This window comes from Ostrea edulis, chromosome 1 (assembly GCF_947568905.1).
Source record: "Ostrea edulis chromosome 1, xbOstEdul1.1, whole genome shotgun sequence".
Taxonomy (NCBI): domain Eukaryota; kingdom Metazoa; phylum Mollusca; class Bivalvia; order Ostreida; family Ostreidae; genus Ostrea; species Ostrea edulis.
Genome location: NC_079164.1, coordinates 77,637,367 through 77,653,543, shown reverse-complemented (window position 1 = coordinate 77,653,543; position 16,177 = coordinate 77,637,367). Strand labels below are relative to the sequence as shown.

Sequence of the window (16,177 nt, the reverse complement as noted above, 5' to 3'; positions counted from 1 at the left end):
TGAATTCCCAGATCAACAAATAAACTTCCCGTACTGATCTGCACTTAACATTTAACTATGAATTTGTCAATCATGAAAGAAAAATGTTTTACCTGCAAATATTTACAAAATTTTTAAAATGTTATTAGTTTTGCGAATTTATTTAATAGTGATGACAGATTCATTCTTGGCCAAATTTTGTAGAATTGTAATGTCAATATTCAAAAAATGATAATCCTTCCACTAGCAACCTGACAATTGTACTGTACGTATGTTACTTTTTACTCATCCATTGCCTGTCTGTTACTGTTTTATATGTTTGTACTTTTATGCCTCATGTGAGGCCAAAAAGTGAAATAAAAGTTTCAAAGTTTAAAATTGAAACGGATATTTTTTTCCGAGAACTCTGACTGGATTATGTTCTAGACTCTGCCCAGAGGTTGTTCTAACTCCCTTCCTTTCTCCAGGTCATACATATCGTACTGTATTTTCTCAACCTCCAGAACTGGAAATGGGGCGGTATAAATCTTTTATATGATAAACGGAAAATATTTGTAGTGTGGAATGATATTAATAAATATCAAAAAGTATGGAACTCGGTCCAGTCTAGCTGTTTTGTATTCGGCATTAGGGTCAGTTTTACGAAGACAATAAGTATGTTTAATGGGTCTTTCACTCGTTCCAGTTTTAATGGAAGTAGATACACAGCTCAGGGAGTGGAACAGTGACCTGCAAATAAACGCATAACTTTATCAGTACCTGTCCCTTAGTGTAGGATGTTTTCCTCCCAATATGCTCTACATCTAGAGTCAAATTCTACCTAGAACCTAACTTCCCAATCTGTCTGTCCCAGAGTAGGCCCCCCTGTGTTTGACAAAACCTACGTTATATTTGAATCTATGTTGAACATGTGCTTAATTTATACCAAAGGAAGTGAATTTTTATATCCGGTATGAAATATGCAAAAACAAATTATGGTCTGATTTTGTACTAAGTATCCACAGAACAGTGTATGTATGTAACATGTATATATACATGTATATAACTTTTTCGTTTGTCATGAGGAAGGGACGAGTTATCCCTAGGATTTATCGAATACTTTGTGTTGGTGGTCATATCAGTGCTTTATAGATAGAGATAGATAATAGAGAGAGAGAGAGAGAGAGAGAGAGAGAGAGAGAGAGAGAGAGAGAGAGAGAGAGAGAGAGAGAGAGAGATAGACAGGTAGACAGACTGAGGGGAGATTGAAGTCTTTAACTGTAAACTAGATCAGAATTTTTCCTCCCGAAAACGGACTCTGAAATGGAATTTACGTGGAAAAATTTCTATTCAAGAGCTTTTTGAGAGGAACATTTTACTTTAAATTCGGTTTTTTCGGAAAGAAACTTTAAAGAGGGTCTCTCACTATATACGACCAGTGTAATACATGTACAAATTACTGCAACACGAGTATTGTTATACTCCCCGAACAAAGTTCAGGGGGTATATAGGAATCCCTCTGTCTGTCCGTCTGTCTGTGCAGATCGTGTCCGGGCCATAACTTCTTTATTCTTATTCATAGGCATACCATATTTGGCACACAGGTGGATCACCATAAGACGATGTGTCAAGTACCTTCATGACCTCTATATGACCTTGACCTCAAGGTCAAATTTAAAGGGTTTTTTTAACAATGGATTCGTGTCCGGTCCATAACTGCTTTGTTCTTTGACATAGGCTTACCATATTTGGCACACAGATGGATCACCACGAGACGATGTGTCAAGTACCTTCATGACCTCCATATGACCTTGACCCCAGGTTGTTTTTTTTACAATGGATTCGTGTCCGCGCCATAACTTCTTTGTTCTTTGACATAGGCATACCATATTTAACACATGAGTGTATCACCATAAGACGATGTGTCGGTTACCTTCATGACCTCCATATGACTTTGACCTCAAGGTCAAAATGAAAGTTTTTTACAATGGATTCGTGTCAGTATCATAGCTTCTTTGTTCTTTGACATAGGCATACCATATTTGACACATGAGTGTATCACCATGAGACGATGTGTCGGGTACCTTCATGACCTCCATATGACCTTGACCTCAATGTCAAAATTAAAGGTTTTTACAATGGTTTCGTGTCAGTATCATGGCTTCTTTGTTCTTTGACATAGGCATACCATATTTGACACATGAGTGTATCACCATGAGACGATGTGTCGGGTACTTTCATGACCTCTATATGTCCTTGAACTTTGACCTCAAGGTCAAAATTGTTTATAAGGTTTTGACATAGTCATACCATAAGACATGGGTGTATCACCATGAGACTATGTGTCATGTATGTTTATGACCTTGACCTTTGATCTCAAGGTCAAAATTATAGGTTTATACCATGGATTTGTGTTCGGACTATATCTTCCATTTCCTTCTACAAAGGCATACCATATTTTTACACTCAGGAAAGAGGTAATTTATACTTATTAACAACACCCTTTGGGAGATTGGGGTAAGCGGGGTGTATTCTTAGTGAGCATTGTTCACAGTACCTCTTGTTATCTTTGTCTCAATACAATCATTAATCCTTTACATGGTGTTATCTGATAGATCTAAACAGGGATGTCTAAGAGAGAATAAAACTTCATATTTCCCTCAAACCTCAAATAATATTATTTTTCTATAATCATATCCATCTCTTCGGAAATTTCTCGTGTATTTTCCATAAACTGTACGTGAAGGTAAACAGATTTTTGTGACGTCACAATACGTTCGCGTCATTTCCATAAAATGAACTTTGTTTACACACACCGTGAATACAAGGTTCTCTGAAGTGTGACGGACCGTCAGACAATCAACGGATAAAGCAATATCAGTTTCGATGTATCGCTATGCTACAGACGACTGTGAAATATGTTACCTATTTCTCCCAAGGGTACTTCGTATCTGTGATCACCGTGACAATACAATCCTGGAGTACAGGGACAGGCAAGTACCATGTGACTTGGTCTGGATGTCGTGTTGCCGAACTTAACCATACATCCTGTGCAGATTGTGGGTGCGGATCAAAAGTCTGGTAATCAATATTATTGCAAACATGCAAGGTCATTTAAAGATACAAACAAGACAATTACTGAAATGAAATTCGAATATAATACATTATATCATACAGAATTTTCCTTTAGTTGATTTTGATTAATCCAACAGGACATAGACCAAAGTCGATATTGTGTTTTTTGGAGTCATTAAATGAACTAAAACGAAAGTCAGTAATCATAATACATTATAGAAAAGAAATTATATGTACCATCCCCAATACGTCCCATAGGAACACAGTGTCCATTGTTGTGCCTAATTTGTCGTTTTCCGATTGGCTGGACGTCAGAAACGCAACATTCGTTGTCATAGCAATCATTTGCTGTATCACACATTCTTTGTTGATAAATGATTTCCTTGATCATGAAAGTCTATGAAAATTAGGTACAGGTGTGTTAAATATCGTAACGTAATTGGAGTTTAGCATTATGAATCAATTATTAGTGCAATTTCAAAATGAATATTGTTACGAAAATAGAAAATAATACATTTTTAAAATTTTCGTTTTTGTACAACGTGTGTCCTCTGTTTTCTGTGTATCTTCCAAGTTTATCAGTTTATAAATTCTGACCTCAATCTATATCTAATATGTAAGTCAACGACATCATAGACTTATCATTTCCCCCATCAGCATTACCCACCCTTTAAAAATACACCTATGGGTCACTTACATAGCAGAGTCCAATGCATATTGCCAGAGTTAGTACGTGTAGTGTGTACATCATGATTCAATATCCTTCACTTTCATTTGACCTGCTTTATTATAACATTTCATACGTTGGTTGTAAATGCTGATAACGTATGGCCTATCTTGAGGTGTCGTCGTGTAAATACGGACCATATTTACTGTTGGTACTTACGATGAACTAATATCATTTTTATTGTTGAAGATTACTCAAACCAATAACTATTAAAAGATCAGTTACACTACCAGAAAAGTATGCATACTACTATCTGGTGTTTATTTACTTTTATTCATATATTTTATTCTATTTCACCTGCATATAGTGTTTATATCTCTCAACTGATTCGATACGCAAGAGCTTGTTTTGGTTATGGTCAGTTTTTTAATCGAAGCAAGCTACTGACAAACAAGTTGATGATGCAGAGGTTCTAACAGTCTCATTTAAAGTCAGAATTTCGCAAATTCTATGGTCGTCATAACGATCTAGTTTGCCAATACAACCTGTCATTGGGTCAAATGCTGTCTGACAGTGTTATTTGTGATTTCTCCATATGAATGAAAAAGTCTCGAGAGGGGCGTTAAACGGGATACAATACAATATAATCTAATAATTTAAGATTGGAAAGGAGGCGTAAGTTTGCTGCCCGATTTGTGTTTAAGTTACAGTGTCTTAGCAAAGATATTGTCGATTTTTGAAAATGGCGATCGTAAACAGCTTCAAAATATCAAGGAATAAAACATATCGAACACTGACTTACTTTTGAAAGATTTTGTGAGTTGACCTTTGGATCTTAATACAGCCGTCAGGGAATTAATAGTTATAGGGTTTTTTTGTAGCATACTCAAGGGGGATCCGGGTTAGAATAGGTCCTTGGTACCACTTGCATGTCGTAAGAGTCGACTAAATGGGTCCCGTGTCATAGCACACATATTTTTTGGCAAGATAAAGATCCGTCCCTTCTTAAAGGCCATAAGCACCGAGCACACTCCTAAATTTTGCAACCCTTACACAGGCAATGAAGACGTCTACAAATGAGTGAATGATTCTCAAGAGCGACCTTAAACCATAATCAACTAACCAACATACGCTAGGGCCGTGTTTTGCCATATGTCAAACATTGCGATAGGAAGTGAACATTTATATTCAATTATATTGATGTCCTATGTGGGTGTCTGGAGACCATGTGAGAGAAGGGAGTTTGATTGTTCTGTTAGTATTCACGTGTCATCCTGACCCTGTGCGCAGAAGCATTGCCGTCTTAAAAATATGTACGGTTTCTGGCCACAAATGTTCGTCAAGTATGTCAGTATACTTTTGAGGAGTTATGTTACCATCAACAACACACAAAGTTCCCATGATATCATAAGTGATACGTCCCCACAGCATAACATGAACATGCCTGTTCATGATTATTATATATATAGAAAGCTAGTGCTTGCTTTTAAGGTTCTTAAAAATATGACATCAGAATATATGAACGTTTTTAGTTTTGTCAGCCAAGTTAGTTCTGGAACAACAAGAAGTAGCGATAGTGGCATTTTATATTTACCAAAAGTTCGAACTGAATATTATAAACGGTCTTTTAAGGTATCCTTTACAATTTTATGGAATCAGTTGCCTGAGTCTGTCAGAAGCTGTGGTTCTATTACATCTTTTAAATCAGCATTTTTGCAGCATTATTACTCAAATAAGTGATATATAGATATGCACATGTTTATTTTTTTCCAGTGATATAGTGTTTATAATTTATGTATATATTTTATATCATGTTATCTATTTTTCTATTCTCATTTATCTGTCTGTGAATATGCTTTATACAGGACCACAATGTAAACTATCCATTTGATACTAATTGTGCTATCCTGTCTAAATAAAAAATATTATAATCCAGCGTTTACGAGGAGGACACACGTATTGAAGGTAGATACGCCTCATTTGCTTTTCTCCAGACATAAACCCCGTGTTTATCTCCAATACCAACTGGACTTTTGTCAGAAGATATTATACCTAGTACCCGAGGCCTTCCGAGTGCAAGCACGAAGGCCTGGAATCCCCCGTCCAATGGCTGCGCTCCATGTGAAAATCAATATGGCGGCTAGTAAGGTAAAACAACATAGACACACTTAAATTTTGATCAATTTGGCATTTTCTTGCTGGTTCATATGCAAATCAATTACATGAATACAATTTATGCATCATTTTCTACGCTGTAGAAGCATTATACGGCCTTGAACCATCTATTAATAGCCGAACTCGAGTATTAAACGAGCCTCGTCTATCTCACAATATCACCAGCTGATCACCATATCATCTCCCTGCTTAAGTTGAAACATAAACAGTGCATACAAGCGTTATATGTACATCAATATTTTGTGTAGGTATATTTTTGTCACTGGGACATGCAATTACTTTCTCTTTAGATTATGTCCAAATGCTTGAAAATTAGTCCTACGTTGATTTAGATAAACAAAGTTGCACCATGCATGTACTCCTGATCTATCTTCCAATTACAGTAAATACAGTGCAACATTGCACTCGGACTTGACACATACACCTATATTGCAAGTAGACATATCTGTATGAAACAATTAAAGGTCTGATAACATAAAAACAACATCCATATATGCAGGGATAGCCCCGCCCCCTTTTTCAGATTTTTTACATGTTAAAAATTTTGGAAAAGGGACCTGACTCCCACACTTTTGCCACCCCCTTCAAAAACGGTGCTGCAGGCCTGCATAGATGGAATGCCTTGGTGTAAGTGGTCAGCACACTTCATGCTTTTACTCAATATTATGGCATTTGAAGAGGATCAGGTTCAAATCCTGGAGGCATTTCACTTTGCAATTTTATGTAACCTACTTATCTTAAGCATCCCTCCTTTATGGCTTATTGGTTATATTTCATTTTTCTGGTTTTTGTGTTTTCATATTAGACACATGAGGAAATTCACAGTTATTCTCGTCCATATGAGGAGGAAAAGATGCCGTCATTTTTTGTGGAACATTCTTATATGAGGAACAGCAGGAAGAGGTGTAGGGGGACACCCACAGGGAAGACCCCCATTCAAGTTTCCAAAAAAAAGCCCCATTGGTGGGATGTTTTGAAATAAATTTAACTTTTAAATATTGCATATATATATGTTGATATGTTATTAGCATCAACATTTGTAAGTCCATGCACTTGTAAAAGAAAAGTAGAAAATATGACAAAATCAAGATTCTTATCAGGACCACCTGAATCTCTAGTCAGGTGTTCTTTTCACTGAGCATCTTGCTACTGACTAGTTTCATCTAGTAAAATTAACTATGGTATAATAATTCAAATTATTCACTATGCTATACAGTGATTGTATTGTTGTTCATGAGGTTTTCTTTCAAATAGTCTTCCAGATGGAGTGATGAGGAGAAAAACTACTTAGCTAGTTTTGTGCAGAAAAATATTCCTGAGTACCCTATTTCCAATGAATATTGGAAAAACTGTGCTCGTGATATGAATGCAGACTTGGACACAAACCGAACTGGTGAGGTTTAAAAATTATAAAATAATGGTGTTAGAAATATGATTTAATAAAGATCAATAGGATTTAAGGATTTCAAATAACCTGGATTAAAAAGAACATAAATCAAATCCTACTCATCTGTACTACCTCAGTTTAATTGAAATTATATATCTTTGATACACAGGCAGTTGTATCGCTTGGGTTCGAATTTACTATTAAAGAGTAATTTAATAGTAAATTCGAACCCAAGCGATATAATTGCCTGTGCTTTGATAATGAATAGTAATTCTGGAAATTCTTTACAGGCAGTTCCAAAAATTGATTCTTTACTGTTGCCCTCTAAAAGCTTTTTCTTTTCACATTTCATCTTGAATACAATCTATTATGACAGGTGCATCCTGTAAAAGTTTTTACCGGAGATTTCTTGCCTCTGACACCTTACATACCCGTTTGTCTGAAGCCGAGAATGAAATTTTGGCTAAACCACTTGAGCAAGAAACTGACCAATACTGTCAGACTGACCTATCATTTCCAGTAATGAGGTATATTTTAAGGTCTTGTCTGTTGTGAAACAGTATAAAAGGCAGTAGGGTTGTTTTTACTTGTGGTTAGACAATAGACATAGTACATTTAATTGCCCTTTGCTTGGCTGTATGATAAAAATACATGTACAAGGAATATTGTATTAAGCATTGAAACAGCCCAATTGAGAATTTGCAGTGTTTACGTGAAATTGCTGTCAGATATTTAGACATGAATGAGATGTCCCAATTATTTTTTGTAACCTGACTTTTATAGAACTACCAGTACCTTAACTCAGCCAACTGAACCTGTTGGAGACTGTGATCCCTGGTTAGAAGAAAGGATTACACCGCAAAAATATTTAAATTCTGCATTTAATCAGACAAAACATTCAAAAACAGAAATCGACTCAGACAATCAAGGGAAAGAAATTCTAAAACTCATTACCCTACTTTTTTGTAGTGATAATGCTTTAGACATTTGTAGGGCAATCCTTTAGATAAAAGTCTTCAAAAAGTGCTTATGGAGGCTCTGCTTAGAGGAAATTCATGAAAACACTAAATATATGTGCATTAAAGGACACAGTTATTTAAGTCAAATTGATTTCGAAGCTATGAGAACTTTTCAGTGGGAAAAGATTGTTGAAGAAATGTATGTTCAGCAGAGGCAACTTCTTCAGATCTTGTTGACAGTTTGTACAAGCTCCAACAAATCTAAGGACGACCAACACTATTTGCATGCAGGCAAAGAAGTAGGACTTATCTATGACATTCTTATGAAGAGGAGGTGCAACAAACTCTCGAGAGTGCAACGGGTGGTATCCATCTCCCTAGCAGATGAACGAGTACACCAAAAGGTGAAAGCAATTCATGTGAATACTTGTTATTGTTTACAGTTCTCATGTTTTACTAATTACTGTTGACAGTTCCTGTGTTTTACAAATTTTTGAAATATTGCTCAAAGTCCTCAAGTTCTGCAATTATTGTTTAAATTTCTCATATCTTGCTATTTCTGTTCTTTTCCCAACAGGTATTTTTAAGAACAATTTTGTTGAATTGATTTCTTTACATTTTAAAGACTTTTCAGACAATCCTGCTGTTGTTCATCCTGTTGTTTTAAAGATCCATTCAATCATTTACTGCGCATTCTTTTTACTAAATGATGAGTATGCCTTTATATGATGAAATTGGATCTTGTTTACAAATTACATGTGCTGCATGAAGTTTTCATTCTGTTGAGTTTTAAAGCAATAGTTGGTATAGTAAGTAGACCAAGGTAAGTTAAGTTTTGATTTCAGCATTCCTTTTTTATGGCAATTTGAATGCATGTATGAACATAAAAAGTATTTTCAAAAATAAACAAATGTGTATTTTATGATGCCACATCAAAAATTAATATTTATGCATACAAATAAAAATAAATTATGATTATAAATTTGTGAGTCTCTTATTTCTTTTTATTTTTAAGGTGTATGACAGATTGCAGCCTCTAGGTGTTACTACTTCTCACTGCGTCATGCTTAGAGGACAGAAACAGATTGGAGGACATTTCAACTTGCAACTTATTAATGCTGTCCAGGAAGGCAAAAAATTTCGTTTGATTGGAGACAATGTGAACTTCATGATTGCTGTTAGTCATCAAAGAGAAACAATGAAGTCACATATGGAACACTGGTTTGGATCCATGGCTATTATTCAGCATGGCGACTTCAGCCAACTTTCTACTGCAAAACCACAAGTCCCATTGCTGGAGCTTGAACCAACCACTTTTTTGCCCCAGGAAATGGATTGGGAGAACATCAAAAACTGCTACATTGTTATAATTCTTGAAATTCTCTGTAAATTTTGCAAGTATTTCCAGAATTTTAAGTCTGTACTAGAGAACATGAAACAAAAACTCAGGCCAGATGACTACGACATCTCTGAAGCCCACACAAGTGTTCCATTACCAGTTCTGCCAAAGAATGAACAAAAGTACTCTGATGTGATAGAAATCTTGGATTTTTATGAGAATATTGTGGAAAATGCGTGTGGAGTAAACAGTGGTTCGATACATATAGGAGGAGATCAGCTTACCCGAGAGAGATTCTCTGGTGCCAAGAGACTTCGTGCAGCATCCATCACTCCAAAGGATAGATTTGAACATCTTTCTCCCATAACGTTTGAATTTTTCTATCTTCAAATGTCAGTATTGACTCTTTTTTACAAGCTTCTCTACAGGAAAAGTGGAACTGCTCTAGGAACACTAAATGCTGGAAAAAATCACATTGGGAAGAACCAAAGCAAATGGAGATGATGTCAAGAATCATTACAACGACTGCAGAGAACTTGCAGATTCCTTCATTTCTGGTTATGTGGTCAATGCTGTCATGCATTTCTTTGAAATGGAAACAATCAATTCACAACCTAACCGAGCATTTGCAGCAGTAGATATTTTTTCTGCAACAGAAGAAGAAAAAGAGAAAGTTGTTGTTAGTTCATTTGGAGAATTCATAGATGATGTCATACTGAAAGAAGCTAAAGCTAACCTTACAGAGCTAAAGAACTTGTACCAACAAGTTACATGTGTGCTTCCAGATGGAGGAAAATTGATCTTGAATGTTCCCGTTTCTGTTAATAAGCGTGTTCCAGAGAATAGAAATGACTGTGTATTAGGCTATGGAAAAACTGTCTTAGAAATTGGCCTTTTATATAAATGTTTAAATCTAAATATCAAGATTCCCAATCGAGAAATCATCATATCACTCATGAAATACATCATGTGTGTGTTAAAAGAGAACAACAACCAATCTAAGTATGCCTTGGAAATACTAAGATTCCTTTTCCTGCAAACTTCGCTGCTGGACCTGAATACTGCCAAAGAAACTTTTTACGGACTCTTTGTTAACCAGAAAGGCAAAGTAGACACAGACATTCCAGCTGATCTACACATGGAACACTTTGTGAAAGAGATAAAAGAGCATCTTAAGTCTCTTCATGCAAACAAGACAGAGTCATCGGTGCAGTCTCGATCATCTGCCATTGCAGGAATGCGACAAATATCAGTAAATTATGATGACACAACACAAGTACTTTACAGAGCTAAAAGGCACAGCACACCTTCCTCAGATGAGGATGAGCTTAATATCATTCATAGGCTATTGCGTGTCAGGCCTTTTGAAAATGATGATGGACGTAGTCTTGAATGCTACACAAAACCACTTGCAAGTCCCCTTGCAAATATCAACTTGGTACACTTGCAAGAATGGATCAGGAGTCATCAGTATGAGATTATCAGTGACTTTGGCATTTAATCTGGTGAGCGATTCACAATTAAATATATAAAGCCAACTCAACTTTCTAACTTTATATATAGCCAAGGCCTAAGAAAAATATATACTCGCCTATAAGTCGGTCCGCCTATAAGTCGGTTGTATTTTTTAAGGTTATTTTGTAGGAATTTGCCATTGACCCGCTTATAAGTCGGTACAAATTGTCAGATTCGGTTGACAATTTCAAGTCAATGCTCTAGTGTTTTTACCTATGTTTCAACAAATATTTCGAGAAATTAATAATTATGATCTGCTCAATATCCAAGCCATATCTATTTGGGGTTTAAACGCAACCCTTGTTCTGTAATGGGCAATGATCCCTTGTTACCTAAGCAATTATGGTCTCCTAATTACCAATACCTGACACCGTGTTTACTTAGTGACACGCGCCTCGTGCAAACTGTTATTGTGGGAGTCCGGTATAATTCATTGTATCAACAATAAAGTTTTTAAGAGTCGAGAATGATGATCTAAATTATCTGTTAACAATATTCAATCTGTTATGAAATATATTTCAGCCGGTATACATATGAATATTTCAATATTAAATCGGGTTCGTAATTCAATTTTACCGATATCGATATGTAAATAATTTTTAACTAGATAAAAATATGTAAATACTTGTACTTTATACATGATTTTAAAATACACAAACAATACAATATGTCTAGATATTTATGAACAATAATCATTTGTGTGGTAGTCCATGATAATCGTCAAAGTTGTTAAAACACTATATTTCGCCGCCCAGAGAAATACCAATCTTCTTAGGACGCGCCTATAAGTCGGACATAGAGTTTTGGACCAAAAATTGACTCCCAAAAATCCGACTTATAGGCGAGTATATACGGTACATGCTGTTAAAAAAATAGGGTCGGTAGATAGGTTTTTTTTTTCTTTTCAATTTTTGAATATTTTTTTAATTTCAAAAATTTCTGCTATCTACTAAAAACTGGTTCATCTATGTGCAGCATGTTTTTTTTAGTTTCACTGTTTCTGTATGAAGAATTTACAATGCTCTTTTTCAAATAATGACCATAAATTGGCAAAAACAAATGTACATGTTTATGTTTGTTCAATGAATTTTACCAATAATAACTGTTGTGTTCACAGAAAAAAATAGCGTTGGTCGGGTAACAGTAAACAAAGATATTTTCTTTTTGTTAGGCACAATTCAGCATAAGAGCTTTTCTGATCACTTGTTGTCCGTTGTCTGTGGTGACTCAAAAATTAAGACAACTGATTTTTCCATTAAGTACTTTATCTATGCACTGGGAAGCACAAAACATTTGAAATGCATTACAATGACACACTTAATTTGAAAATGGTACATAAATTTTTTGCGTGTTCATGATTCAAACCAAAATCCTGAATTAAATTGTATGTTTCCATATATCTTGAATAATTGTGGATGGCTGCTTCTATTTGGTAAGGAGATATCTCCAAGTTATGAAATGAAATGTAATCTGACAATGATTGTCGGATGGAAGACTTCACCTCTTGCCGAAGAGGTAGAACTGAATTCCATTCCATTAAGCTTGGATCACAAATGTTACAGCACAAAGATTGTTTGTTTTCACTATCATTGGTGTCCTCTGTGAATCCAAAGTAATCATTCAGGATTTTTCTCCTACAAGTTGCTTCATTACGGCAGAAAGACTTCATTATCTTGTTCATTTCAGGCCTGCCTACATCACTATTGTTGAAAAACAAAATGGCTGTTGCCTGTTTTCCTGTTCTACCTGTTCTTCCCACTTGCTGAATATATGCTGTTGGAATGAAATTTGTTCTATTAATTACCTTGATTAAACTATATATAATTGTTTTCACAAGATATTGTTTAAATTTGGAATAATCATTTGGCTCAGTTTTCCTTAACATTTTAAATTTTTTGCAAGAAAAATTAAGTTAGAAGTGGTCTATGTGAAGGAACATATCGTTAAAAAGTAGATTGACATGTTCTGTTAATTTCCTTGACACTGGCAGATTAGAGTTTTTAACAGTACATATTTATATTAATAAAGATTTTTATTTGTGCATATTTTTGATTGCTTATTCAAATCTGTTTCGGTTTTGGTTGTTTTTCCCCATTGTTTTCTTTTGGATGCAGTTTATTATAAGCCATATTTTATGCTACATGTAAGTAGTAGGACGTCATGAGTAATGGATCCTTTTTATTGATCTTGACCTTGCATCTACAATAAGATTTGACTTCTTTTTTTCAAAATCACTAGACTAAATATGATGATGTTCTGTCCAAATTGAATGTGATTTGCAACCATTGTATAATTAAAATGAAAAAGTTACCGGTACCTTCAATATTTTTAGGTGGGCCTGCATGCAAATTCTTTCTACAAGACCAAAATCTGCTCCCATCCCGAGGGCAGAAGAAGCCAATATGATCCTTAGGGGGCTGTCTTCTGAGGAAATCTGATGAAATATCAATTCTCGTAGCTAAAAGAAATAAATTAATTCATTTACTTGGGCACATCAACATTCTTTTCTTGATGATTTAAAAAAGTAAAGAACATCTTAAATTTTTTCGGTCATTTGGTCAAGGTCAACAGTTATTTATGATAACTATACAAGTCATGACACTTCTACCTTTAAATGTTCTTTTTACATTATCTTCAAAAATAAATAATTAATCGTGATGTACATTTAGTGGGGCCCTGGTTGAATTTGTCAGTCTTCTAGTTTTAATTACATTAAAGTCAAACATTGCTTAGCTTTACATTATTTTTCTTTACTGTAACCAACTTTTATTTGCGAGTGAGAAAAATTCGCGAGATTTGAGAGGGCCTTCTAATCATAAGTATTTCTTGTCATGAACAAGCTTTGAACCTCATTTGTTGTTATATTATGTTATGATGATGGCCAAATCATGGAAAATAGTCATCGCGCACGAAGCCATCGTGGACACAGCAAACTAAAGTCGTCACAAATAAAAGTTGGGTTACAGTATATGAAAGAGTAAAAATTGTATATCCTCATTCAACTGTTTAGACGAAGAATTTTTTGTGTGACAAGCAATTCGTACTTCTTCACTCCCATATTCCACAGATGCATGGTACATGACAACTCTGGCATTTTCTGGTGTCTTCTCCCCATCGTATAAAAAGTTCCCCAAGACTCGAGAAGCATGCTCATAGGCAAATTCAATATGGTTCAATGATGAATTGAAATACACTATAGTGAGTGGAGTTGCATTTAATTTAACTTTTAATTCATTGAACAAGACATCCAGAATGTGTCTGTACGACAGTGTCACAGCTGTAGAACTAGCAGGTCTTCTTAAAACACTAATTGAAATATTAGGCTTTACTGGAATTCCACTATGAATCCTACAATCCTTCAGAGATAAACATCTTTTAATATCAGCTTGACCTTTGACGGAAAGTGTTGCCGAAAGACAAAGAATAGTTGCCTGAGGAAGCACAGCTCGAAGTTCAACTAGCTTACTATATTCAGGACGAAACTCGTCCCCCCCATTCCAAAATACAATGGGCCTCATCAATGACTATCACAACTCTGTTCTCTTCAAAACATTTGCACTGAAAAAATTTGTTCACTGATGGTTTACCTAGTATGTTCTCAGGGTGGCTGTAGATAAAGATATAAGAAAAATGCCCATCTTTAATTGCTTTGCACATATTCAACTCTTTGAGTTGTACAGCCATACCATCTAATTTGCTAATTTGCTGATTAATAATCACATTGAGTGGTTCAACAACTATAACTTTAATGTCCTGCAGTAAAAATGGAATTAGCTCATAAATCAAACTTTTTCCATAACCCGTTGGTAATGCTGCAATAACATCATGTCCATTTACAACATCCAAAAGAGCACTATATTGTTTAGGCTTAAGCTTGTCAATTTTGCGACCAATTCTTTCGTTATACTTTGCCAGTGCTTTGTCAATGTCATCTTGAGTAAGCTGTAAATAAATAAGAATGTATAAGAACACCAACCAGAGTAAAACTTATGAAGTTGTAATAACTGGTCCTATTTTAATGTAAGTTGTCTTCAGAGTTTGAAGCTGGTCCTTTTCATTATACATGATAACCTAATAAATAGCATGCAGTGACTGTAACCTAACTAATTACACAAAAGCATTACATGTTGTTGTAATGTTATGATTATGAATTGTAAAAATACATAAAATTGCAAAGTGAAATGCCTCCAGGATTTGAACCTGATCCTCTTCAAATGCCATAATATTGAGTAAAAGCATGAAGTGTGCTGACCACTTACACCAAGGCATTCCATCTATGCAGGCCTGCAGCACCGTTTTTGAAGGGGGGTGGCAAACGTGTGGGAGTCAGGTCCCCTTTCCAAAAATTTTAACATGTAAAAAAAATCTGAAAAAGGGGGCGGGGCTATCCCTGCATATATGGATGTTGTTTTTATGTTATCAGACCTTTAATTGTTTCATACAGATATGTCTACTTGCAATATAGGTGTATATGTCAAGTCCGAGTGCAATGTTGCACTGTATTTACTGTAACTGGAAGATAGATCAGCAGTACATGCATGGTGCAACTTTGTTTATCTAAATCAACGTAGGACTAATTTTCAAGCATTTGGACATAATCTAAAGAGAAAGTAATTTCATGCCCCAGTGACAAAAATATACCTACACAAAATATTGATGTACATATAACGCTTGTATGCACTGTTTATGTTTCAACTTAAGCAGGGAGATGATATGGTGATCAGCTGGTGATATTGTGAGATAGACGAGGCTCGTTTAATACTCGAGTTCGGCTATTAATAGATGGTTCAAGGCCGTATAATGCTTCTACAGCGTAGAAAATGATGCATAAATTGTATTCATGTAATTGATTTGCATATGAACCAGCAAGAAAATGCCAAATTGATCAAAATTTAAGTGTGTCTATGTTGTTTTACCTTACTAGCCGCCATATTGATTTTCACATGGAGCGCAGCCATTGGACGGGGGATTCCAGGCCTTCGTGCTTGCACTCGGAAGGCCTCGGGTACTAGGCTACCGTTACACAGCTTTCTGACGGCTGATATATTACAGCATGATGATGACTGATATGTCTACAGTGACACAGCTTGATGACGGCTGAT

The 16,177-nt window shown here is 35.4% G+C and overlaps 1 protein-coding gene and 2 pseudogenes across 2 annotated transcripts; 1 reads left to right on the top strand and 2 right to left on the bottom strand.

Moving 5' to 3' along the window:
- Nucleotides 1-616: 616 nt before the first annotated feature.
- Nucleotides 617-3,845, bottom strand: LOC130046540 (uncharacterized). 2 transcript variants are annotated; one of them, XM_056161371.1, is made up of 4 exons: nt 3,731-3,845; nt 3,271-3,415; nt 2,884-3,006; nt 617-708 (listed from the first exon to the last, which is right to left on the bottom strand). In XM_056161371.1, the coding sequence occupies exons 1-4, from the start codon at nt 3,782-3,784 to the stop codon at nt 689-691; spliced, it is 342 nt and encodes a 113-aa protein (XP_056017346.1). In that variant the 5' UTR covers nt 3,785-3,845; the 3' UTR covers nt 617-688. The 2 variants fall into 2 exon arrangements, with proteins under 2 accessions (XP_056017346.1, XP_056017342.1); XM_056161367.1 differs by having other exon boundaries at nt 3,271-3,430; nt 3,731-3,841.
- Nucleotides 3,846-5,833: 1,988 nt separating this feature from the next.
- Nucleotides 5,834-11,061, top strand: LOC125676241 (uncharacterized; annotated as a pseudogene).
- A 1,295-nt stretch (nt 11,062-12,356) lies between these two features.
- Nucleotides 12,357-14,759, bottom strand: LOC125666152 (uncharacterized; annotated as a pseudogene).
- Between the last annotated feature and the right edge of the window lie 1,418 nt (nt 14,760-16,177).

Bases quoted from the DNA above. Each gene is read 5' to 3' on its own strand.
- LOC130046540 (XM_056161367.1), bottom strand. From the start codon at position 3,784: ATGATGTACACACTACACGTACTAACTCTGGCAATATGCATTGGACTC. The intron at 3,431-3,730 runs GTAAGTGACCCA...TAATTTTCATAG, and splicing joins TATGCATTGGACTCTGCTAT to ACTTTCATGATCAAGGAAAT. The intron at 709-2,883 runs GTAACATATTTC...GTTTATTTGCAG, and splicing joins AGTACCCTTGGGAGAAATAG to GTCACTGTTCCACTCCCTGA.